The 27,859-nt window shown below is 41.0% G+C and overlaps 2 protein-coding genes across 7 annotated transcripts in view; one reads left to right on the top strand and one right to left on the bottom strand.

Moving 5' to 3' along the window:
• Positions 1-27,859, top strand: part of KLHL31 (kelch like family member 31) — a 196,247-nt gene that overhangs the window by 16,783 nt on the left and 151,605 nt on the right. The gene's annotated exons all lie outside the window — the stretch shown is intronic.
• LOC102961637 (dihydrofolate reductase-like) lies at positions 5,036-5,611 on the bottom strand. The gene is given in 2 exon segments (XM_042986583.1): positions 5,036-5,373; positions 5,375-5,611. Coding segments are annotated over 2 exon segments (564 nt in total). The 3' UTR covers positions 5,036-5,046.

Here is a 27,859-nt window from a genome sequence, read left to right as displayed (position 1 = left end):
GGGCCCAAAAAATTATGAAGCTGGTGATGGAAGGTCTGTTTACAGAGCGCAGGGTGATGTCTCCTATTTTATGGGGCTTTTTTTTCTTGTACTCTGTAACTGGTAGGTCCTCTATACCCAGCATGGAACCCAATATGGGGCTTGACCTCATGACCCTAAGATCAAGACCTGACCTGAGATCAAGAGTGAGGATGCTCAACCAACTGAGCCACCCAGGTGCCCCTTAGCAAGTCCTTTAAAACTCAAAACTCACATTTACTCCTTTCGGAAGAACAACATCTATGTTCTCATCACTTCATGTTTCTATGATAGCTTTTATCCTCAATACTCTTTACATTTCTTCCAGGTCATCAATGCTTTTAAGAAGATTGTTTAAAATATGTATTTTTTTTAAATTTCAGTGGGAGATTCAAACGAGGTATTTAATCTCAAATGCTGCTGGGCAGTACCCCAGTGCTGACCCCAGAGCCTCTTGGGAAAATCCCCACCCCCCCAGGTGCACTCCTCCATTCATAGGATCACCAGCTTCCCTCTAGAGCATACTCCATCTCTTCCTCTTTCAAACTCCACATCTGGGCAATCCTAATTTGGTCTGCAGGACCAGGGCCAACTATTTCCTCTTCTACCTACTGGTCAAGGCACATCCCCTACCCCCTGATTCCTTTAGAGTTTAGCTCTTTTGATTCTCGGTAAGTCTTTCTTCTCTCAGAACTCTCTGGTTTTGCAGATCCAAAGCTTTCTTTAAAAAATCTGTGTTATGGAAAATTGTTAAATATGTTTAGAAATTGAAAAGATAAGCATTACATTTCCTCTTTGCTTTCCTGCTATAACAATCCTGATCCTTTCTTGAGGAAAGGCGACCTCTGAATCAGTGGGGATGCTGAGCGTGAGCACAAGGGAACAACAAAACAAACCTTGCTCTGTGACTCCCAGTTGTGTCCTACGCCACACATGCCTTGGGTGCTGGGGGGTCTCTGAGACCAGTTCCACAGCCAGACTTCCTAGTTACAGGAGAAAATAAATTCATATTTTGGGTGTGAGACAGTCTGAGTTGAATTTACTTTACAAATGAAACTCTCAACTAATCTGATGGTTAACTGGATGTTGGACTGTTCTGAACCCCTTTCTCAAGAAGTTAGGAGTAGGGCCCCAGCAAGCTCCAACGCCTATTTATTTGGTGGAAAAAAATCAACCAGCAAAAGCGGTTTGGGACACTTAAAGTGTGATTTTAGATTTGGACTTGACTTCAGAAGAGAGGAAATTGCCAAAGGTCACGCCCTGGAAACACAAAATCAGTTATACTTCCTGGAAGACAGAGCAGGAACAACCACGGTCCGCCACTTGGTGGCAGCCTAGCTCTATATCAAGTAGACACCTGGGTGATGGCTGAGATCTCTGGGAACCAGGGTGAATTCATTAAAATGGGATGGGCTGTACTTCTCATTCCTGCTTTAACCTTGGATAAGGTTATATATTAGAAGTATCTTAAGTACGAGTTAAAAGAAAAAAAAGCAAAGCATTGTGGGGTTTTTTTGTTTTGTTTTGTTATGGTCTTAAAATCCATGTAAATGCTCTGGGAATATTTTTCTAAATGCCCAGGGCCTTGCTGTTCCACCAGAATATTAGTTCTCTCTTATTTTTTTCTTTAGCAGACTTAGGACAAAATGTCATTCAAAAATTATCTCCTTTTGGGGCGCCTGGGTGGCTCAGTTGGTTAAGTGTCTGACTTCAGATCAGGTCACGATCTTGCGGTTAGTGGGTGTTGAGCTCTGTGCTGACAGCTCAGAGCCTGGAGCCCGCTTTGGATTCCGTGTCTCCCTCTCTCTCTGCCCCTCCCCTGCTCGCGCTCTGTCTGTCTGTCTCTCTCTCAAAAATAAATAAATATTTTAAAAAATTTTAATATATCATTTTTCCTGACTTTCTGGATAGCCAACATTAAGTCCTTCCGTTTTTTTTTTCTTTTTTAAAGATTTACTTTCCTTTCATTTTTATTATCTGCTCCAGAGTGAGAGCTGCTCCCAGATTCTGATGGACTTTTTGCATCCTTTGGGTGTTCTGCTGGTTGTTCTGCACCGCCCCCCCCCAGATAATCTCCTCCTTAGAAACAAAGGTTGCACGCCTCAGCGTCCCTTGTTACCTTCAGAGACACGTTTCCTTTTCATGTTGAATGCAGAGTTAGCATCAGAAACAAGCATTCTAAGAGATGCTATAACAGAGAAACATCTGCCACTGTAACTTACCACCAAGATGAGTATCTCAGACACTGCTGAATGGCTGCCTCAGGTAAGGCACCTTGAGGTCACGAGTTGGTCCTTAAGGGACTGCCAAGGGGTGACAGGAGAAAGCCACCACTGTCCTGAACCACCCACCATCTGTGGGGTGAAAGGTGGTGGTAGGAGCAGTGATGGGAAAAAGGGTGGGGCAGCTCCAAGGCCACACACAGGGAGGGTGAAAGCACTTTTACAATTAGAAACTTTCTTTTCAACGTTAAAAAAAAAAAATTGGTACACTAGTCCTCCCTTAACCAAAGGGGGTACATTCTAAGATCCCCAGGTGCCTGAAACCGCAGATAGTACCAAACCCTATAGATACTGTTTTTTTCCTGTACATACATACTTACGATAATGTTTAGTTTATAAATTAGGCACAGTGAGAGATGAATAATTAATAATAAAATAGAAAAAATATGACAATACACTGTAGTAAAAGTCATGTGAATGTGGTGTCTCTCTCTCTCAAAATATCTTATTGTCCTCTTCTCACCCTTCTTCTTTTTCTTTTAAAAATTTTAGTTTTAAGTAATCTCTACCCAACATGGGGCTCAAACTTACAACCCTGAGATCACATGCTCCACTGACTGATCTAGCCAGGTGCCTCTCACCCTTCTTGTGATGATGTGAGATGACAATAAGCCCATGTGATGCGATGACATGAGGTGAATGACGTCGGCACTGTGACGTAGCATTACGTTACTACTGACCTTCTGACAATAAGTCAGAAAAGGATCATCTACTTCTGGACTGCACTTGACTGTGGGTAACTGAAACGTCAGAAAACAAAGTCATGGGTAAAGGGGGACTACTGTATACATTCATTACAATTATTGATAAATTTGTATTTATTCCTTTCATCTTCTTTTGTGGTCTCATTGTTATTCTTTTCATGTTTCTTTTTTTCTCCTGATGTCTTTCAGATTATTTCTTTCCACTCTACTATTTGTACATTATGCATTCTATTTTTTTATTCTTTTGGTGGTTACCTTTAAAATTATATATATAATTTAGCAAAGCTTCAAGTAAAATAAAATATGGATTCTGCTTCCAAAAATGACAGGAATCCTAAAATTTTGTACTTTGAATCACTCCTTCTCAGTTGGTAATGTTGACTGACTGTTCATTGTCCAGTATTTTAGTTCTATCTTTTTAATTAGAAAACGGTTATTTTAAAATGTGATAGTAAAAATATGTAACCTCTCTGTAAGTGTGCATTTCATGGATAATTATTCTATGTTCTAGGAGTGTCTTGGGTGGCTCAGTCGGTTAAGTGTCTGATTCTTGATTTTGGCTCTGGTCATGATCTCACGGTTGGTTGTGGATTGAGCCCCTCATCAGGCTCTGCACTGACATCAGGGAGTCGCCTTCAGATTCTCTCTCTCTCCCTTTCTCTCTGTCCCTTCCCCTCCCCGCTCACTCACATGAATGTGCATGCATGTTCTCTCTCTCTCTGTTTCTCAAAATAAATAAATGCGCATCTAAAAATTATTTTATGTTCTATATCTGATAATTTTAATATCTGAAATCTTTTTTTTCCCCCTTGGGTCTATCTCTTTGTTGTTCAGGATTAATATTTAGAAGTGGAAGCTCAGCTCTGGGTCCAAACCCAGAATAATTTTAATTGATATTGTTAACTTAAACTCTAAAAAAGTTGTATTAATTTACAAGGCAAAAAATGCTCCTTCTTTGGTTACTAAACAATCCAAATCTTTGCTAACATGATAAGAAAACATGTTTTAATTTTCACTTTTTAATTCAGTGAAGTTTAATTTTGTTTCCAACTTCATAATTTTGGTTTCTAGCATTATCTAGTTTCAGTTCATTACCTTTTCAGTTTCTAATTTTAGCCATATGCTTGTTTTAAGTCACCTTTTTTGTAAAGAACAATTTATTCTTCTATCATTGTAACATCCATGGAATCTCACAGAAGATCAGAGACAGAGTTTTTAGAGGTCTCAGACCTTTTCTTTTAACCTTCAAAAAGGCAGTGTCCTACCTGCCTCTTTACTATCCCAGTGGAATATACCAGAGTTCCCTCAACTTAATGATTGCCTGAATGAACAGAACCTTTTTTGAGAAGAGTGAAATGCATAGAGAATTCAAAGTCCCTATTTTGATTTAATTTTCTTTTAATATCTGAGTTCTATCTCTTCTGTTTATAATCCATGTCTGACCTTTGGACAAGTCTGTCTAGTTCTATCTCTGTAGGTCCTGGTTTCAACTCATGCTCTCAGGGAATTTTTTCACTTGGGTTTTTAAAAGATATGCTACTGTAGGCAGGTGCTGGTCCTTGATGGGCATCATACAGCTATAGCAAAAAAGGTTTCACAAATGGTTATCTGATATGGTCTAGTTAAAACTAATCTTAACTATAGTCTAATTAGGATTAACTTACAAAATCTCATTGCTTAGAAATAATTACCCATTGGGGCGCCTGGGTGGCTCAGTCTGTTGAGCATCCAACTTTGGCTCAGGTCATGATCTCATGGTTCGTAAGTTCGAGCCCCGCGTCGGGCTCTGTGCTGACAGCTCAGAACCTGGAGCCTGCTCGAATTCTGTGTCTCCCTCTCTCTCTGCCCCTCCCCTACTCATGCTCTGTTTCTCTCTGTCTCTCAAAAATAAATAAATGTTAAAAAAAAAACATTTTTTTTAAAAGAAATGATTACCCATTGACCTAAAGTCACAAAAGTCTTTTTTTCTAATATTAAAAAAATATAGAATTGGAGGGGAGGGGGAACAACTAACTTGAAATAAACCAGAAAACACCTTCACATTAATTGTTCTTCTCATATACTTCAAATTTGTACTTGATGCCTTTCTCCTCCTGGATATCAGAAAGAACACCTGGGTATTCTGGGAGAAGTTTATATTTCTCCAAATCAACTTCTGGAAAAAATGTGTCACTTTCAGATTCCTGCATAAGCCTTGTCACAAGTAGTCTAAGATGGCCTGGCCTGTTCATGGCTTCCTTATAAACAGAACTGCCTCCCACTACCCAAACCATGTCCACCTTATGTGCTAATTCTGGTTGCTCAATAAGTTTTAAGGCATCATCCAGACTTTTAGCAAGAAAATGAGTTCCTTGTGGAGGTTCCTGGAGGTTCTCTACTGAGAACTATATTAATTCTGTCCTTTAAAGGTTGATTCTTCTTGGGAATAGAGAACCATGTCTTCCTACCCATAATCACCAAATTCTGTTTACCTCCTACTGATGAGGTTGTGGTCATTCTTTGGAAATACTTGAATTCATTCCTGAGCGGCGGCCAGGGCAGGTCCCCATTCTTGCCGATGCCCATGTTCTGGGACACAGTGATGATACAGTTTAGCGGACGAACCATGACAGATGCTGTGAACACCACAGAGCTTGCTCACAGCACTGGGAATCCCGGCCGAGCTTGGCGTGAAATTTTTAATATCTCAGATCTTACCAGGGTCTCGAACTGGTGTTTGTTTTTCTTGGTTTTGTTTTGTTTTGTTTTGTGGTTCTGGTGAGCCTCACTCATGGTATATGTGGTTTCTTAAGGCACCTAGTAATCTTTTTATTATAAGCTTAGGTTTTGATAACCTGTGGGAACTTGTGGGAACTTGACTGAGGGTAATTCTCTCCAGAGAGGGTGTGCCAGGGCTGCTACTAACCTGGGGTCACTTCATTTCTAGGTTTGGGGTGTCCCTGACTAAGTGGGCAGTGTGGATTGGAATCCCAGATCTTCTAAAAGGTAGGCCTCTGACTAGAGGTCTTTAGAGAAGAAATTGTTATTGTCTTTTTTTTTCCCCACCAACAGTTTTTTTTGTTTGTTTGTTTGTGTTTTTTGCTTTTGCTTTTGTTTTTGTTTTGGTGGTGACTTTTGCTGGCAGGCAGATTTTTTTTTTCCCAGCCTACCCCTTCATTTCACTGAGAATGTGACGTCTCCATGTATCTTGGCTGTATGGGGAGAGTCTCAGGGTTAGCCCTACTTCTATGTGTTTCTGGTTTTTTTATGTTTAAGATTTTTGCCCTTAGAGCTTGCCTTCAGATCTTAGAAGTTCAGCAAAGCATCAGAAGGTATATTTGCTGGAATTTATCCTTCACATGGACAGTTTTAATGGGATGGCATTTCAGAACATGGTCCTCTTCTCTCTCTTGTAGCTTCTCTGGCCTACTCTGCACCCCCTCCCTGTCCTCTGGGAGGGCTTTGGGCCTGGAATCCAACACTAAGAGGCTGCATCACTTCACTGAGTAGCATTTGGATGACAGTGGCCTTGAAATAACCACATAGCCAAGGCCAAGATGATGAGGAGCACTGAAAAACAAAAAGATTTAAAAAAAGGGGGGGGGACAAGAAATCCCTAGCCTAAAGGGCCAACACTCCACTGAAAAAGGTAAGAACAAAATGACACTTCAAACATTTCAAAGATAATCTCAGAGATCATATCACAGCATCACCTTATGCAACCTAATCATGAACATTGTATTAGCCACATTATGGTTTGTGGGGTTTTGTTTGTTTGTTTGTCTGTTTGTTTTTTACTGTATCAAGTAGAAGCAAAGATCAGATGAAAAACCCACTTACGTGGGTTAGCGAAAAGCGCTAGAAGGTTTCAGCAAAGCCACAGGACTCCAATACTACTGCTGGAGTCTGGAGTAACCCTACCCTACAAAATCCACATCAATATGTTGTCCCTGACCTTCTAAATCCCTCAGTTTTCCATTGTCAAGGAGCAAATAAATCATCGCTGCCTCCAGTGACAGGATGGCGAACACACACCTGACATTTTCTGCTAGAATAAATTGTTGCAAATGAGTTGTTAGGCACTAACAACAATTTGCTTCCTAAAAACCGTCAACTCTTGTTCCTACTCCAATTTTCAGGTTTACAAGGTAGAGAGAAAACTATGAGATGAGAGTCACATTTTACTGTGATCAGTATAATCTTATTCTAAGGGGTAGCAATTCCAGTGTCAAATGACATTACTTCAAGTCCAAACAAGTAGACCTTGTTGGACTTTCAAGATAATAAACGAAAGCCTATATAGGAGAAACTTATTCTGAAAGATCATTACCCCTTGCCTAAAAGTCCTCTGTCTTAAGATTAATGAAACATGAAAGCAACCACTATTTCTAATGAAGGTTTCACCTAAAATAACCAATCAAATGAGAATCATGTGTCACTTACATAGCATGTTGAGTGCAGATGACATTATATAATTTTTTAAAATAATAAATCATAAAGTAGTCTCTCTTACATGAGCTGTGCAATGTTCTGAATACTTTCTCTGACACTCAGAAGTAGTCTTTGGATGCCTCACTCATCACTATCACTGACATCTGAATAGAATGAGCCCCTCTGACAGTGGGCTGGTCCAGTGGGCTAGTCAAGAGAGGTGACCATTAGCCTCAGGAAGCCAGATTGTTCAGGCCAAGCCCTGGGATCTTCACACCTACTCAGACAAGTGCAGAAGGCTGTTTTCAGTCATAGAGAGACCTCGAGATATACCCAGGCTCCTGGGAAGTCCAAGCATATGCCTTTACAGACTTCCATTTTCCTAGTACATATCTGGACTTTTGGTGAAATCTAGGAACAACTGAAGCTCAGCTTAGAGCCTGAACCCAAACCCAAACTAGTGTCTTTCTAAACACACACACACACACACACACACACACACACACACACACACACACACTTCCAGTACTTCCAAAGCTTATGAAAGTTCCAATCTCAGTGCTATAATTTTATGTTTGCTTCTCCTTCATCTTTCTCTGCCTCCTCTGTGTCTTCAGAGGCTGACCTTTATTTTTTTTAAAGTGTATCTACTTATTTATTTTGAGAAAGAAAGACAGTGAGTGAGTGCAGGGGAGAGGAAGAGAGAGAGGAGAGGGAGAAACCCAAGCAGGCTCTGTACTGTCAGCACGGAGCCCTACGTGGGGCTCGAACCCATGAACCGTGAGATTATGACCTGAGCCAAAATCAAGAGTCAGATGCTTGGGGCACCTGGGTGACTCAATCGATTAAGCATCCAACTTCGGCTCAGGTCCTAATCTTCGGGTCAGGTTCATGTGTTCGAACCCCACCTCAGGCTCTGTGCTGACAGCTAAAAACCTAGAGCCTGCTTGGGATTCTGTGTCTCCCTCTCTCTCTTCCCCTCCCCACTCGTACTCTTTATTTCTTTCTCTCTCTCTCAAAAATAAATAAGCATTGGGGGAAAAAAGTGTCAGATGCTTAACCATCTGAGGCCCCCCCAGATGCTGACCCTTAGTTTGCATCATCAAGGTCCCTTTGCCTTCTGGCTTCTGGGTTGGGTTTGACCAGTGGAAACATATGCAGGATATCAGAGGTTGGAAAGAGAAAGAGGAGGAGATATTTACTGTCTCTGCTTCTTTCCTGTGTCCATGGTTCTTCATTCTGTAGTCATAGCTCTGGGTAGGTGATCTACCTTCCAAGGTTCCAAGCTCTCTCAAGACTTGACAACACAGTTACCTCCCTTTGCCTCTTAAGGACAAAGCATATAAAAGCTTCTGTCTATGGCTAGTCCCTTGGTGCTCCACCCTCCTTTGCTGGTTCCCTTAATTCTGTCCCCCCAGAGTTTCTTCATTAAACTCTCAGTTAAACACTATGAGGTTGTTGGCTTTCCCTGTTGGTATCCTGACTGATATATACGCCTTCCCAAAGATTGGTTTGAACTCCAGAAAGTCTTATGGTCACATGTTCACTGCTGCCCAGGCATTCCTGCCTCTTTACTTTATATATCTAAATAAGAAATAGCCTTTTTACTGGTTTCTAAACAAAGCAAAATTTAAAACATAACCAGTCACTTATAAAGTTTACTGGAAAGTTGGGGGGCCGTGGAAGTGGTTATATCACACGCTACGCAGTTAATAAATTAAGAATCCACATTAGTCACAAATAGCCAAGTGTTTTGGACCATAGACTCTGGAGTCAACCCTAATGACTAAAAGCCGTCTCTACTACTTTCTAGCTCCTGTGTAATCTTAGGTGGTACCTAATTTCTCTGGACTTTCCTTCCTTCCTTCCTTCCTTCCTTCCTTCCTTCCTTCCTTCCTTCCTTCTTTCCTTCTTCTTTCCCCCTCTTTTGTAAATTGGGGTGGCCATAGTTCCTACCTCCTAGGATTGTTGTGAGGATTCAACAAGTTAGCATATACAAAATTCTTAGACACCTGACCATAGACATTCCCCAGAATCTTCTCAGGTGGGTTTCCTGGTTTCTCTCAGGCCTTTTATTAAATTGCCACCCTCATTTTGCCAGTTTTCCATTCATTCCTCTTTCCCTCCACTTGTCTTCTCCAGGGCTGCCTCAAGGGTAAGGGGGTGGAGAGGAGGAACAAATTTCTTACCAGGGACTTAAACAATTTGAATAACTCAAAATCAGCATGTCAGCCCCACACCAGCTACCCAATGTCATGCAATTCTATGTGAGAAATACTGAGCAAGATAGTGGAGATGATCCACTTGTCAAGCCTCCAGTTTGGAACTGGGGCCCAGCCCAGGGCCCCCAGAAGATCCCATAAGCACAAAGTCTCCCATGCTCATCAGCACTTAACAACCCCACATGTGGACAATGGGAGGAAGTTGGGGTAGAGGATCAAAGAGTTCCTCAAAAGAGAGAAAAACAGGCCAGAGCCCATGGGGAACCAAGGGCTCTAAATAAGTCCTGGTCTGGAATCATGACACCCCACCCAGAAGATTCTGGCAACCCCATCAATCCCAGGCACTGGAGGATGACTTAGATGGTTTTGAAGAAATTAGCAGAGCATAGAGGCCCCTGAGGTCCTGGCCTGGGCTTCTCCTCAGTTCCTTCCTTCTGACTGCCTCAAGGGATCTTCTGCCTCTATAAGGCAGAGTAATACTGAGAATAAACTGAGGGTTGATGGGGGGTGGGAGGGAGGGGAGGGTGGGGGATGGACATTGAGGAGGGCACCTTTTGGGATGAGCACTGGGTGTTGTATGGAAACCAACCCTACATAAAACCCTACATATTAACATATGTATTAAACCCTACATAAGGTTTTAACATATTAAACCCTACATAAGGTTTTAACCCTACATAAGGTTTTAACATATTAAAAACCCTACATAAGAACATACACTAAAAAAAGTTAATGGTTTTAGCCACACTTCTAGGGGCTTCCATGTATAACATCAGTCCACTCAAGTTGTAGGTTGTGATTCTGCTGTTTGATTTGCTCTCCCTTCATTTAGATCACTTCCAGTTTACCCTGGGAGAAGGGAAAATTGGAAGCCCACAGGAACAAGGTCTCCCAGGCAAGGCTTTGGGCTGTGAGTTCATAGAGAAAGTCCAGGGTGACGTTATGTGTTTGGTGAGTACTCAGTTTGTACCATGATAATACCAAGAGTCCCTGGGAACTATGTGTTCTCTGAAGAGTTGGGAAACCTGGAAGCCCCTTGGCACCATTTTATTATTTCCTTTATTAAGTTTTTTCATTTTAAGTCCAGTATTGTTAATAATAGTGTTGTATTTGTTTCGGGCGTACAAAACTGATTCAACAACTCTATACATTTCTCAGTGCTCATCATAAGTGTACTCTTTAATCCTCTGCACCTATTTCACCCATCCTCCTGCCCACCTCCCCTCCGTTAACCACCTCTTTGTTCTCTGTAGTTAGGAGTTTGTGTCTTGGTTTCTCTCTCTCTCTCTCTCTCTCTCTCTCTCTCTCTCATTTTCCCTGTTCATTTGTTTTGTTTCTTAAATCCCACATATGAGTGAAATCATGTGGTATTTGTCTTTCTCTGACTGACTTCCACTTAGCATTATACCCTCTAGCTCCATCCATGCTATTGCAAATGGCAAGATTCATTCCTTTTTGTGGCTGAATAATATTCCATTGTTTATATGTACCGCCTCTTCTTTATCCATTAATCTATCAATGGACACTTGGGCTGGTTCCATAATTTGGCTATTGTAGATAATTCTGCAATAATCAAAAGGGTGCCATGTATCCTTTTGGGTTAATGTTTCTGTATTTTGGGGGTAAATATCCAGTAGTGTGATTATCGAATCATACGGTAATTCTATTTCTAACTTTTTTGAGGAAACTCCATACTGTTTTCCATAATGGCTGCACCAGTTTACATCCCCACCAACAGTGCAAAAGTGTTTCTTTTTCTCCATATCCTCACCAACGCATGTTGTTTCTTGTGTTTTTTATGTTAGCCATTCTGACAGGTATGAGGCAATATCTCATTGTGGTTTTGATTTTCATTTCCCTGATGATGAGTGATGATGAGCATCTTTTCATGTGTCTGTTGGCCACCTGGATGTCTTCTTTGGATAAATGTTGATGTCTTCTGCCCATTTTTTAATAGGATTATTTGTTTTTTGGGTGTTGAGTTGTATCAGTTTTTTATATATTTTGGGTACTAACACTTTATTAAGATATATCCTTTGCAAATATCTTCTCCCATTCAGTAGATTGCCTTTTAGTTTTTCTATTTGTTTCCTTTACTGTGCAGAAGCTTTTTATTTTGATGTAGTCCCAACAGTTTATTTTTGTTTTTGTTTTCCTGGCTTCAGGAGCCCTATCCAGAAAATTATTGTCACGGCCTATGTCAGAAAAATTACTGCCTGTATTCTCTTCTAGGATTTTTATGATTTAAGGTCTCATATTTATGTCTTTAATCTATTTTGAATTTATTTTTGTATGGTATAAGAAAGTGGTCCAATTTAATTCTTTTGCATGTAGCTGTCCAGTTTTCCTAGCACCGTTTGTTGAAGAGAATTTTTCTCATTGTATATTCTTTCCTCCTTTGTTGAATATTAATTGACCATATAATTGTGGGTTTGTTTCTGGCTCTCTATTCTGTTCTATTGATCTATGTGTCTGTTTGTGTGCCAGTACCATACTGTTTTGTTTACTACAGCTTTGTGACAGAACTTGAAGTCTAGAATGGTGATACCTCCAGTTTTGTTTTTCTTTTTCAAGATTGCTTTGGCTATTCAGGGTATTTCATGGTTCTCTACAAATTTTAGTATTGTTTGTTCTGTGGAAAATGCTGTTGGTATTTTGATAGGGATTGCATTAAATCTGTAGATTGCTTTGGGTAGTAAGGACATTTTAACAATATCGGTTCTTCCAAACCATGAGCATGGAATGTCTTTCCATTTCTTTGCCTTGTCTTCAGTTTCTTTCATCAGTTTTATAGTTTTCAGAATACAAGTCTTTCACCTCTTCAGTAAAGTTTATTCCTACATGTTTTATTATTTGGCAATTGCCGATGAGATTATTTTCTTAATTTCACTTTCCACTGCTTCATTATTAGTATATAGAAATGCAACAAATTTCTGTACATTTGTTCTATATCATGCAACTTTACTGAATTATTTCATCAGTTCTAGAAGTTTTTTTTGGTGGAGTCTTTAGGGCTTTCCCCTTGACATCATTTTAAAGGCCTGTGGTTTATGATGAAAATTTTTATAATTGTGTTCCTAAGATACCAAGAGCCTTGCTATATATAGGAAGGATCATGTAAAACTTCAAAACATTAGGCTGTATCTGATATTGGCAATTTTACACGTTTAATCTCTATAGGTGGCATATGGCTATGAATTTGGCCAATTGAACTTTATGCTAAAAATCATGCCTTAAAACTTTTCCAATCTTTATATTTCTCATCCTACTTGATAACATACTTTCATTTTTGAATCCTCCAACCCCCTACCCCTCAAAATAGGTTATCAGGCAGACCATTTGTTCCCTTCAATTCTATTTTTAGAGTGGATTTCCTTTGGACAGGGTCAATAGAGCAGCTGCAAGAGCTGATGTCTATTCATCTGTGGCAAAAAAAAAAAAAGAAAAAAAAGAAAAAAGAAAAGAAAAAAGAATAAGAAGGAGAAGAAAAAGAAAAGAAATAAAGAAAAAACCTTCACAAATGAGGGGACACCAATGCCCTCCCTGAGCCACTCCAAATTCAGCTCTAAGTGATGAGCCCTGCTGGTCAAGAGATGCAGAGTGCTTTTCTCCTGAACCAGTAGGTGCTGGATTGAGGAATATGTATAATATATATGTGGGTATAAAACAAGGAAGAGGACTAGCAGTTAGTATTAAATATTACTTTTTTAGGATACATCATCAGAAAGTATTAAAGAATAGAAGGGAGGAATTTACCTATGCTTTGTGCTAGGTTGAATCAAGGAGGAGTCAAATATATGTTCTGCTCTCAAGGAGTTAATGGGTTGAGACACAAAGTAGCAAGTGATGAATTTTACAATATAACACCTAAGATTCATTTTTTAAAGTTTATTTATTTTTGAGAGATAGAGTACAAGTCAGGGAGGGGCAGAGAGAGAGAGGAAGAGAGAGAGAGAGAGAATCCCAAGTAGGGATTCGATGCAGGGCTCGAACTCATGAACTGTGAGATCATGACCTGAGCAAAAGTCAGACACTTAACCTACTGAGACTCCCATGCCCCCCATAACACCTAATATTTTTGCATGCTTACCATGTGCTTTAACCTACTTCAGCTCACCTCCCAATCACTCTGTGAAGCAGGTTGCTGGGAAAACGGACAAGAACAGCAAGAATCAAGCAGTTACCAATAGATTAAGTGACATTATAAATGTGAAATTTTATTTCTTCGTTTCCAAGTCACAGACTGTGTGAAGTAAATTTCAATACTAGCTAGATGGGAGCTCAGGAGAGGAAGACATGTGCTCCACTTGCTGGGTGTTCTGTAACCCAACCTGCTCCTTCCCCCTGCCAGCCGCAGCCCCAGCAGGTCGCCTGTGCCCCTGTGGCCAACCCACAGGATCCAAGACCATTCTGGGCACTTCCCTCAAATGGCCATGAGCAGCGCGTCGGTTTGAGTTTCTGAGATGAGGGACAGAAGTAAAGGCCCAATCTGGAGCCAGAAAGGCAGGTAGCCAGCAAAGGTTGCTTCATACGAGGTAAATGTTTAGCTCCAATTCAAAGTCCACAGTGAGCTATTTTTACCCCTGGCTACCTTAAAGGAACCTCATTTCTTCCCAGAGAGTAACTCAGGCATGGAGAATCTGGCCCACCTAATGTAACCTCAAATTATATTAAAATGCTTTCAATTCATGAATGGCTTCAGGGCAGAGTCTGTCAAATAATGAATCCATCCATATGCCTCCTCTCTATGGATGGTATTATTTTTAGATTTTGCTTCCCATGTAAACCTGAGCAATAAATTAGGGGCAGAGACCCTGCCTGTGGTCCTCAGTATCCCCCAAAGCACATGGCCGTGCTGGGACACATAACACAAGTTCAATGCATCTTGGCAGCATTTATTGCAAAGACGTAAATCTTAATTTATTATGGTGTGTCCTCTTGTTAAGAGGGGAATCAAAGACACTAGTGTGGAGGACGTATTCGATTTTTCCTGGTTGGCAGGCAGAGAGTGAAAATTTCCCTTTACGCTCTCCCTTCACACATCCCCCTCCCCCAGAGCCTGCCATCTGTTCTGGAATATCATCATTCATGCAGGGTTACCCCTAGCGAGCCTTTTTAGACAGTGTTTTGTCATGAACTATAAGTAGTAGTGATTCAAAACAGAGATTAGAGATGAATTTACTCCTCATCCTTTCTCTTGCCCTGAGCAGTACTATACAGAAACACAGTACTTGGTTATACAGCTGAAGAACACCCAAAAGAAGTCCTTTTAAAGTCTTGCAGCCAGCGTATGGACCTCACCCACCAACAGCACCATACACACCATTCATGGAGTCTTTGTTGAGCACCCTGCATGGCCAAGCCCTTGTGGGAGGCACAGGATGAGTAAAATACAGACATTTCTCCATGGAAGTTACAAAACAACATGGGAAATGAAGCACATAATTGTAATATGAAGCAGGTCATGATAAAGTGCTGAGAGAAAGATACACACACAGTCATATCAGATAGGATATAGGAGTTCTTGCAAGAGAGCAATTCCTGTGTTTAGGAGTCAAGGGAGAGAATACCTTAAAGGCATGTGAGCCAGACCAATGCATAAGGTAGGATTTAGTCATGTGTGATCAGGCCCTAGCAGGGAACAGCAGAAGTAGAGGCACAAGGACGTGTTCAGGAAACAGTGAGCAAGTAATTCGGTTTCATCAATATGGGGGACCATCAAGGGGACTAAGAGGAAATAAAAGTTAGACTCCTGTCAGATCAGGAACTATGTCAAATTACAGACTACAAAGTTAGACTTACTCCATGGGCAAGTTTTTTTTGTGCTCAGCAGTGACAGTCAAACTGTGTTTGAAGAAGTCCAAACCACTGCGGGCCCTTCCAGGAGGCGGAGGTGTGAACCTACCTCTGGGTCCTTCCCATATGGAGCCAGAGGGCAAAGGAGTTTCAGAGCATAGAACTAAATGGAGATGGGTAGAGCGACATCTGGCAGGGCACATGGAAGATGTCTAGCCCAGCCCCATAGATACTGCGGCTCAATTTCATAGGTTAGCAAATGGAGGCATGAGAGACCATGCTGTCTAAGGCCGAGTAAACTGTTAACTACCAGAGGCAGGATTTGAACTCAGGTGGATGTGATTTCAAAGCTGGTATATTGGGGGACCTGGGTGGCTTAGTTAGCTAAGTGTCTGATTCTTGATTTCAGCTCAAGTCATGACCCCATGGTTCATGAGTTTGAGCCCCACATGAAACTCTGCACTGATGGCGTGGAGCCTGCTTGGGATATTCTCAATCTCTCTCTCTCTCTCTCTCTCTCTCTCTCTCTCTCTTTCTCTGTCCCTCCCCCACCCTTCTCTCTCAAAAATAAATATTTTTTTTTTAATGCTGGTATTCTTGCATTGTATCAGCCTTGACATCATTGCAGAAACGTTGACATCTCACTTGACAACACAGACATGCACTTTGATTCTCATGGCACCACTCCATTTCAGCAGCCAATCTTGGGGTCATGGTGGCAGAGGATTCAGAATGTTGGAAAATGTTACTGTAAAATGACAAGCTGCGTCTCAAGTTTGGTAAGGAGAAAAATATCCATAAAGGTGCCAAGCATCTATAAAAATGAGGAGTCCAGGGACCAGAAGATGAAAAAAGAAAAATAATAATTATAATAATAGTTAGCATTTTGGTAGGTGCTAGTCAATATTGAAACACTTTACATATATTATCTGAATTTTCACAGCAGCTGATTGAAATGGATGTAATTAATATCATCCCTGGCCCAGAGAGGCTCATTAACTTGCCTAAGTTCACATAGCCAAGAGAGGGGCAGAGGCAGGAAACAAATGCAGACATTCCTGACTTTAGGGTCTGTGCATAGAACCTTCACAAAATGTCCCTTTGAACGATGTCAAGTAAATAAGGAAAAGACATTTCTTTAAAAATGAAATAAGACTCTTCAGGATTTGGGAGGTTTGTGCTTATTGGAAAATCATATAGCCTGTGGCTATCTAGAGATGACTTTTCCCAAGGTAACCATTCATTGTTTATGTTGTGTCAAAGTCTGCTTTCTTTAAATTTGCCTCCACACGATGATGTGGAGAAACAGGAACCCTCTTGCGCTGTTGGTGGAAATGCAAACTGGTGCAGCTGCTCTGGAACTCAGTGTGGAGGTTCCTCAAAAAATTAAAAATAGAACTACCCTATGACCCAGCGTTAGCACTACTAGGAATTTATCCAAAGAATACAGGAGTGCTGATGCATAGGGGCACATGTACCCCAATGTTTATAGCAACGCTTTCAACAATAGCCAAATTATGGAAAGAGCCTAAATGTCTATCGACTGAAATGGATAAAGAAGATGTGGTTTGGTTTACATTATATAATGGAATGCTACTTGGCAATGAGAAAGAATGAAATCCTGCCATTTGCAGCAACATGGATGGAACTGGAGGGTATTATGCTAAGTGAAATAAGTCAGCCGGAGAAAGATATCATATGTTTTCACTCATATGTAGAACTTGAGAAACTTAACAGAAGACTATGGGGGAAGGGAAGGGGAAAAAATAGTTACAGAGAGGGAGGGAGGCAAACCATAAGAGACTCTCAAATACAGAGAACAAACTGAGGGTTGAAGTGGGGAGGTGGAGAGGGGAAAGTGGGTGATGGGCATTGAGGAGGGATGGGATCATTGTTGGGATGAGCACTGGGTGTTGTGTGTAAGCGATGAATCAAGGGAATCTACCCCCAAAACCAAAAGCACACTGTATACACTCTATGTTAGCCAACTTGACAATAAATTATATTAAATAAATAAATGAATCTAAGCTAAATAAATAAATAAATAAATAAATAAATTTGCCTCCACAAGCTTACCCCCACTGCCTCCCCTCCTCCAGGGCAGTAATGTTAATTCTGGCCACTGCTCATCCCCACTTGTTGCCCAGGTCCACCCCCTTCCTCTCTGTCCTGGAAACCAAGGAGTGCTGCTTCTGTCACTTTTGGGCTAGTAACAAAAAGACCGAGTTGCTTGAAGCAGGAGTTTCAAGGATACACTTAGACATGCCCCCTTTGTCTTCAGTAACAGCATTTTCCTCCCAGTGGATTCAAAGCTTTGAATTTGGAAAATTTCATCTCTCGTGGCATCTCTTTATTGTGGATAGGATAGTTGTCACTTTGGGGGCATACTGGCTCTTAGTTCTTTATTTGTATTAGCTCATTTGTCCCCATAAATAACCTGATGAGATGATACTATCATTATTGCCAGTCTGCAAGTAAGGAAACAGATTCAGGGAAGTTCATTTACCTCCTGTTTCCTGGTCACTTGAGCATTGGAAGCAGGCTGAATCTGTCTTCTTGACTGTGAAACTTGAGGTAGGACTCATTTACCGTTTACTGGAGCCCTATTAAGCCCCATGATGCTGAATATTAACACGATTATATGTATTCTAGGGTGATGGTTGGTAGCCCCAGTTCTTGATGACATTCCAAAATGCGTGGAACCACATTTAAATCACCTTTAAAAGTCATAGTTGTAGACATGAAGGCTTATAATCCATGTACCAGGGGCACCATATTATGTGAGACAGGAAAACTGAACCATATCACTTGCCGACATAAGCAGCACAGTGTCCAAGCTGCCGTGTTGCAAAATCACATTACCTAAAACAGTTGCCACGGACAGGCAGTGATTTGTGGCTCCTGAACAGTACCTTAAATAGCAAGGTCCACAAGACATGTGGTTTAGATTTTTCTTTTTTAAATGCCCACATTCTTAGCAAATGGCCTTATCATATTGAGAACAACTAAGACATTGACCAAACTAGCAATGTTTGATTTTTATTTTTACTTGGTTATGGGCATAGGCAGAAAAAGCAATCTGTTCAGATGAGTAAACTGCTTTGCATACTCAGAAAGAAAAATTCAGACGAACAGAAAAGCAGTAACAACCTCCAATTTGTGAAATTCACCTTCATGCAAAGTTAAATAACACTCTCTTAGTGCCTTCATCTGATTATTTCTTTAGTACAAGTTCCTAGAAGTAGAACTGTTGTATCAAAGGATATTATAGGAAGCCTTATGCAGTTGACCCTTGAGCAACGATTTGAACTGTGAGGATGCACTTTCATGAAGATTTAGCAGTATAGTACAGTACTGAAAATGGATTTTCCTTAAGGTTTGATGAACAACATTTTATTTTCTCTAGCTTACTTTATTGTAAGAAAACAATATATAATACATATAGCATGCGAAATATGTTAATTGACTGTTTTGTTATCTGTAAGGGTTCAGATCAACAGTAGGCTATTAGTAATTAAGTTTTGGGGAAGTCAAAAGTTATACTGGATTTTCAACTATGTGGGTGGTGGCACTCCTAACTTCCCCACCCCCCACATTGTTCAAGAGTGAACCGCAATATACTTCGCCCAATTGTCCTCCAGAAACGTGTCTCCCGGCATTTCAGAAGAGCACTGTTTTCCCATGCTCACCCATGCTGGTATTATCCAGCTGTTTTTGAATTTTACCACTGGAAAGTGTTCAAAGTCTGCTTGGTCTATTTTACTTTACTCCTTGGGTCTGCCGTGTACACGGTCTAGCCCCACCTACAGCTCTGACTCCTTTTCGCACTCTAGCTCAATCATGTGCTCAGCTCCAGCTACAGGGGTCTCCTCGAATTTCCTCCAAGGTCTCCTGCCTTCACACAATCTTTGCACATGCTACTTCCTCCTCCTGGACTCTTTCTCCACAAGCTCTGCCTGGCAGACTCTTACTTTTCCCTCAGCTCTGCACTTGACTGTCCATCTCTCTCTCAGGAATGCCATCTGTCTTTCCCACATGAAGATCAGACATGCATGAAGCGCCTATCAAAGTACCTCTCAGTTGAAATTTAACCCACTATGTGATTTACTTATTAAAATACTATCTCCACAACTAAAATGTAGCTTTATGAACACATGTCATTTTGTTGTTGCTGTTATCCACCGTATTCTTAGTCTATAAGTGCCTAATAGACTTATTAGACACCCAACAAATAATATATGAATAAGTAAACAAGTGAATATTAAGAAATAAATAGAACTTACCTTCAAGCTGCTGTTACATAGGAAGTATAAGTTAAATTTCACTAAATAAACTGTTTGATGAAGCCCTGAAGAGTCTTCTTACTTTCAGAGGTTTTATCATGCAAAGAGTTCTCCCTTTAATTACTTGCTACTCTTCTAATTCCTCTTACTATATCCTTCTTTGATATTAATCCCTAGACCTTTTCCCCTTTTTCCATTGCCCTCGCTCAACCCAACCATGGGTTCCTTCCTAACGCAATGACACATTCTGGGATTCCCACCCCAGTGACCAGGAATGACCTCTTTCCAGAGTACTTGACCATCTTCCAGGCTCAGACACAACCTGTTACAGCCTGGAATCCAAATAAAGAAAAAAATGGTGTGTGTGTGGAGTGCTGAGTGCATAGCACTAACCAACAAACCAAACCCCTCTTCTCCTTACCATCTCCTGAGTGATTTTCTGCCTAAGTGGTCACTTATTTGTGAAACCCTGGGCATGGCTTTGGTAGAAAGAGAAGATGACTTAGATTTAGAAGCAATCCAATGGCTTTTTTTTTTTTTATCATTTCTCCCATCAGAGTAGATCTGTTCAACACTAAACCACAAGTCAAGTTCATTATATATTTGGTATAACCTGAGAACCAACCAGATTCTGAGGATTTATGTCAGGGGACTCAAACTAACTGCGTCTAGGCTGAATCTGACCCTATAAAAAGTTTATATTTGTCCAGAACAGTGTTTAAGTGAATGTGAATGTCTGAGGCAAGGTGTGCCCTCTCTAGCCTGCCATGGTGCCTCCACATCAATGTTGTCTTACAGAGTAACAAGTACACCCTTCCCACATGCACATTCACTGTTGGGAGCCCCTGGGATAGAATTCAGCAGATTATGGGACACCTGGGTGGCTCAGTCGGTTAAGCATCCAACTCTTAATCTCAGCTCGGGTCATGATCTCACAGTTCATGAGTTCAAGCCCCACATAGGGCTCCACACTGATGGCATAGAGACTGCTTGGGATTCTGCCTCTTCTTCTCTCTGCCCCTCCCTGTTTGTGCTTTCTCTCTTTCTCTCGAAATAAATAAATTAAAATTAACTTAAAAAAAAGAACTCAGCAGATTGTACTCCTTTTTCCCACTGCTAATAATAATGACTACTCTTCCCATATACATATTTTCCTTTATTTGTTATTGTGAGATCTTCTTACATATATCTGTTATTTTAAGAGGTCTTATAATATTTTCTTTCCCATCTTTCCTTCCACGTTTCAACATACATTCCTTTCTACTGTTAACTGGGCCACAAAATCCAATTGTTTTGGAGCCTGGCCCTGTCCATGGTTTTTGTAGAGAGGGTGCCAGATTGAATCATGAGATGTGGCTTTATTCTGGACTCTGCCCCGATAAGCTATGTGATGTTGGGCAAATCACCTTGGAGCTTCAGTCCCCACTTGCCCATCCCAAAGTGAAGAAATGGTAATAGATAATCTCACCTTCCTCTCAAATGTCACATGTTATACTTGTGTGATTTTTTTTTTTTGTCACAATCCAAATAGAAGAAAATATCAGGGGAAAAGAAACATCCACTTCATTTACTCAACAATTATTGGTTGAACAATGAGCAAGTGCTGGGAATAGTGGTGAATAAGACAGATGAAGTCACTGCCTCTGCTAGAAGGAGACAGTGAGCAAATAAACACAGAATGTCAGATTACAATAAATGCTATAAAGGGAATGAAGCATGGTAATTTCATAAAAAGTGACTGAGTAGTGACTAAGGAGGCCAGGAAGGGCATCTCTAAGAAGATTACGTCTGAGCTGTGACCTGAGAGAGAAGTGGTGAGCCACATGGGGAACCTTCAAGGCAGAGGAAACAGCAAGTGCAAAGGCCATGAGACACATTTGAGGAATGAAAAGCAGGCCAATGTTTCCAAAGAGTATTGAGCCAAGGGATGGAAGGTACAAAAAGAGGTGAGGGAAGGGGAGGTCAAGTCATAAAGGGCCTTGTGGGCTCGGACGAGCAGAGTGCGTGGAAGGGTTATCAGTAGAGCAGTGTCCCAGGATGGTTCCTGAGGTTGCTGTGTGGGTGTAAGTGGAAACAGTGTGTGGGAGGCTAGTCTTTTCAACTGAAGCTGTCTGAGGTAGTGGAGGTGGAGAAAGAAGAAAATCTGCTTATATTTTGGAGGTGGGCCTCACAGGACTTGCTGACAGGCTGTGGACATGCAGGTGGGCAGCAGTAATCCAGAATCGCCCTTGGGTTTTGGGATTGAGGGGCTGACTGGACACTGTGTCACATCACTGGTGTCAGTATACCCTCAATCACAGGCATTAAGTCCAACAGCCCTTCCAGTCTTCTAACATCTCCCTGCCCACCTCATAAACACTAGTGAAGACAGATTTGTTCTTCCATTCAGCACATATTTATTGATTGCCTGCTACAGGCTACTTTTAAAGTAACATGGCTATTTGGTTAATTTTAGTATGGTTGTTTGAAACAGCTTAAATTGGAGCCCAGTTAATCAGTAATCTAAGCCACTGATGAAATGAATTCTTTTCTTAGCATTGGCAGGCTATTTGCAACAAATGAAGATGCCTTAGCTTCACGCCAGCTGTGAGCAAATAGTTTTGGTTCTCAATTTGTAATATTCTAGAAATTTGCAGGAGATAGCCAGGATAAGGTTTGGGAATGCCTTGTCCATGTCAAACTCTGTCCAGCTGCACAACTTAGCTCTCAACTGAAAATGTCGTTTTCTGAAGAGGAAAGGCCCACGTTCAAAGAACTCCTCTGGCATCTGTCATGGTGTCTGTCCATGAGGGATGGACTCAGTCTGATCAGCTCCTTAGAACTGATTGTGGGTACAGGTCTGAGTATGCTCCACACAGTGTTTTTAAATATTCAAACCTTCAGCTGAGATCACCACTTAGGACACCTCCAGTCATATGGAGTTAGGCTAATGAATTATCTGAGACCCTTCATAACTGAAGCAAAAGAAAAATGAAACCTGTTTAACTGGATTAAAAGAAAAAAAGATGAAATCTTCACCAACTCCTGACCAATTTGAGCCCTAAAACTCATAAACTTGGTTGTTTTATTCCACCCACACAAGAACCCTGACTTATTCAAGTGTATAAATATTCCTGCTCTCTTCGGATTATCATTTTAAGAGCCTTCAGATAAACAGGTGCAAAGTCATTGACTGAGTCTGGCTCATTTCCAAATGGCAAAAGCCTCATCTAGACTGTGAACATTTGCAGCTGCCATTTGTGGATATTTCTGCTCATTTCCACACCAGCAAGGGTGGAATCCCAAGCTCCTGTCCCAGGTTCACTGGTTGTAGCTGTACTGGAAAGTCATCTACTTTTCATTGCTTGAGTGGCTCACATAGGCTTCCACACACACCCCAGATCTCACCCCCCAATACTCCCCAAATGATGGCTATTATACCAGAGTAATAGAGTATCAGGTAAATGTTTTTTTCCTATTGTATGGAATTTTGCTGAGGCCTAAAGGGGAAAAGACCCTACCACGCCTAGCAGCTGGAGTCTGCCTCTTCCCCCCGGGGTTGATGGAGAAGCACCAATTCAAGAACCAGAAGTTCTGCTCCCTAACCTACCCGCCTCTACCCCCATTCATTATAAGATGACCAGGTGGGAGAAGGGAAGGTCATCTCCTCTCCCCAGACTCTGGACAGGAAGGGAGACTTGCCTCTCTTTTCCTCTGTTTAAATAGATCTGCCCCAGACTGAACAAAGGAAAGGAGACTGGAGAGAGATGACAGGGCTGAGGGGGGCAGTAGAGGGTACCCTGTACATCCACCATTTGGCATGAGTATCCCATGGAGGGAGGGGAGCGTGGAAGGTCACTAGGACTGGCTGCCTCTGTGACAGCCCTCCCCAGAGAAAGCCACCTGCTGGATGAAGGATTGCTGCTCCTTCTGCCTGGAACACTGCTTTATGCAATGGTCATCCATTGCTCAGTTCAAACATCATCTCTTCAGAGAGGCCTTTGCCCTCTGGATCTTATGATCCAGAGCAAAAGTATTCATTCAGTTGGGGGAAAATGTGGAGCATCTTGGAAAGTGCATCTTAGGTGTTCATTTTATCACCATAGATAGAGGTAGTCCTCCATAGCCTCAGTTTTGTGGCCTAGAAAACATGGCTATTAGAATATCAGGCTTCCTCCAAGATGTCTGAGAAATAGGAGGGTAGAAAGTGACTAAGGTAAAGGAAGTACTTGTGGATATTTCAGTTAGAAGATTCAGGTAATTTCAATACTTAAGAAAGTAGAAAGGATTATTAGACAATTCATAGGTAAGAACATATCCATTCTCACCACCAGAGGTTTTGCATGTGGAGAAGGACAAGTGATATTTGCTGCCCCCCAAATTTTTCTTCTTACCAAGAAACTGAAATCACCTTTATCAGGATAAAATACTTTATTTTTTAAGTTTATTTATTTTTTAGAGAGAGAGCACACGTGAACACAGGGGAGGGGCAGAGAGAGGGAGAAAGAGAGAATTCCAAGCAGGTCCCACGCTGTCAGCATGGAGCCCAACACAGGACTCAAACCCATGACCTGAGCTGAAACCAAGAGTTGGTCGCTTAACCAACTGAGCCACCCAGGCACCCCCCAGAATGAAATACTTTTTAAAACTTGTTATTTTGTGTAGACAAGTGAAATATCTGGTGTTTTTTGTCTGACTCTTTAAGGACAAACTTGAGACTAAAATTTGTACTTTGAAGGTAAACTTACCAGGCCCAACCTTCCAGGTGACATTGACTTTGTGCTACTATCATTTTAGTGTTTGGTGCCAGTTAAAGATTAGACAAGTCCCACTGAAGAAGACCTTTTCCATAAAATTTATCATCTCTCAACCACAGACATACAACTCTATGTCCCATTAGTATTTTTTTCATGTCATGTCTCTGCCATCACGTAGTTACCGCATTCCACAAATGTTAATCATTGTTTCTACAGACAATTTAAAACAGTTTAGGTATCACTTAGAATGTTTTGTGTTGGAGGTAAGAAGGCAAGCCATGTTCAATATGTAAAAATCACAGGAGTGTGTGTGGAAGAGTTTTATATATTGCATAGTTACAGAAACAGATTCAGTATGTATGTGCAAATATAGATTTGAAAATAATGCATACCAACATGTTCAAATGTGAACCTTTTAACTGGACTTTGTGGGAGGGGTCAGTATGATGTTTACTTTATATAATGCCTACTCTACAAGTAAGGCACATTTTAGTATTTTTTTAAATTCACTAACTTTTTCCCCCGTATATTATTTTATATAGACTAAAAAGTAATCATCAATGATAAAGTACGGGATAAAGAACAGGCGTTAATCAGTTGCATGAGAGACTTAGAAAAAACACTTAGACTTTTGAGCATGCCCACCTAAATTTTTCAATAACTGGTTTCTTGGTTTGGCCCTTCTTAATACACATTCATCCAGGATTTAAGTTCTGTTTTGATGTGATAGCCAATTCTTATTGACTGAGTGGACTATTATTTTAACGTTGGCATTTAGATTTTATTTGTAATACAAGCGAGGCCAAAAGAAGATTTGGATAGTACACACATAGCTAATTTATTTAAAATGTATTTAGAATCTATCAGATTTTTCAAAAGCATTCTTTTTCTTTAAGTTAATTTATTTATTTTGAGAGAAAGAGAGAGAGAACAAGTAGGAGAGGGGCAGAGAGGGTGGGAGAGAGGGAGAATCCCAAGCAGGCTCCGCACTGCCAGCACAGAGCCCGATGCAGGGCTGGAGCTCACGAACCGTGAGATCATGACCGGAGCCAAAATCAAGAGTTGGACGCTTAACCCACTGAGCCACCCAGGTGCCCCCCTACAAAAGCATTCTTAAGCTCATTGCAGATGAACAGGGAAAATGTTGACTATCATACTTTTTGTCCCTTGCATGACAGCCATGCTAACATTTTTGTACAATGCAAACTACTAATTTGTCTGACATTCCATGTTAAACAATTTAGATTATTTGGTGAGGTCACTCTCAGTCATATGCCTGGTTAAATCCTACCCTACCCTGTGCTTCCTTATCCGCTTTTCCTCTGTTTTCTTTTTCTACACAGCATTGACCACAATCTGATACATGATTTATACTTTTTAATTACTTGTTGTCTTTCTCTCCCCTGCATGCTCTCCAGGAAGGCAGAGACTTTTGCTAGTTTTGTTCATTGCTTCCCCTGTTGGTAGAACAGCACCTGGCACAGAGCATTGGAGACAACCAACAAATAGTTGTTGAATTCATGAGAGATGCAATGGACATGGGCTTTATCACCAGGGGCAGGTTCATTACTGACTTGCCCTGCTTACCAGTTGCAATTTGGGAAAATTCTTATTTTTAAGTCATAAATAGATTTTTATTTCTCTGGTCTCTCTCTCTCTCTCTCTCTCTCTCTCTCTCTCTCTCTCTCTCACACACACACACACACACACACACACACACCAATATATGTTCATTATGAAATATTCAGAAATACAGAAAAATATGGAAAGTGGTGAAAAATAATAATAATTCCACCCCCCAGAAGTTGTTAAAAATTTTCATATATAGCCTCTGACCACCCGTGTTGATTTCCACTCATGGGATTGCAAACATAGCAGCCATTTGGTGGAACTGTTAGAGATAATGTGTAGAAAACAGCTGTCCCTCAGTGCTATTCTTTTATCAGGATGGAATGCAAACGTGTATTCACCTCCAGATGCATGAGGCACACTATTATTTTGAGACAAGTTCAAGAAAATTTAGCTCCAATTTCAGATATTGATAAGAATTAATATTATAGAAGATGGTCATCATTAGAGATCCCATCCCAAGAGATAACATCTAATGCTGATGGTAATAGTAAAGTAGGAGGAAGGGTCTTCTTACATCTTTAAAAGATAAATATATATGCCAATAAATTAAACAAATATTTTTAAATGTTTACTATGTGCCTGGCTCTGTGTTTATTGCGTTCAGGTATCTTTGCATTTTAGCGTCACAATAACCATGTTACTATTATTATTCCCATTTTAAGAATGAAATGGAGGGGCGCCTGGGTGGCTTAGTTGGTTGAGCATCCGACTTGGGTTCAGGTCATGATCTTGCAGTTCATGAGTTTGAGCCCCGCGTCGGGCTCTGTGCTGACAGCTCGGAGCCTGAAGCCTGCTTCAGATTCTGTGTCTCCCTCTCTCTCTCTGCCCCTCCCCTGCTCATGCGCACTCTCTCTCTCTCTCTCTCTCTCTCTCTCTCTCTCAAAAATAAATAAGTAAATAAACATAAAAAAAATTTTTTTTAAGAATGAAATGGAGGTGTAAAGAGATAGTAAGCTGCCCAGGTCATAGGGCTTGAAACCAAGGAAACTAGAATGCAAATCCTGGATCTGGCTCCAGGGTCCTCATTCATAGAGCATTTCAGAACAGCATCCAGTGCAAACATGCAATGGGGGCCTACATGCAATATAGAAGGATGCAAAATAAGAATAACGTCCAGAGGATCAAGAGGATGTCGGTCATGAGGCATGAGCACTCTGTTCCACTCTGCTATCAACTTCCAACAGGATTAATCAGTTAGTTGGCTTTTATTGGTATGAATCTGCCCTTTAAATCCCAATCATGACTAGATGAACCGATGAAAATACTGTTCTTTGGATTCTGAAGTTCAGTTTCAGACCTTGGACCCATAATGACTTTACTAAAGAGTGGGTCCCCACTGGGGCCAAGACAGGGCAGCTGCTCTATCTCAGCAGTGGCCTCAGTGCCACTGATAAGACATTCCATATTCTCCAGCTGGTTTTTGTTACCTGATAGGGAAATCAAGACAGATGATTGGGAAATATGTATCTATGATCAAAAACATGTTATGCAGTGATTGGAATTTAATTTCTGACATGTGAGTTCACCCTTAGTAAGCTAACAGAAGGTTCATTGGACTGGCTGGGCATGCGAAGGTCACACTGATGCCCAGTCTGGTTAGAAGCTGGAGGATCCTAGGAGAACTCCAAATGTTTCCTCCCCTAGCCTATTTTCACCCTCAAGCCTCTGAACACACATCCTATTGATTGCTTCTTGCCTCACCAAGATTCCAGAATCCTTATTTCTAACATTAGTCTAGGACCCTGCCTTCAGTTCCTCACGGCCTCCTTTGCTTGA

The sequence above is a fragment of the Panthera tigris genome, chromosome B2, assembly GCF_018350195.1.
Source record: "Panthera tigris isolate Pti1 chromosome B2, P.tigris_Pti1_mat1.1, whole genome shotgun sequence".
NCBI classification, from domain to species: Eukaryota; Metazoa; Chordata; class Mammalia; order Carnivora; family Felidae; genus Panthera; species Panthera tigris.
This window is presented reverse-complemented; position numbering and strand designations above follow the sequence as displayed.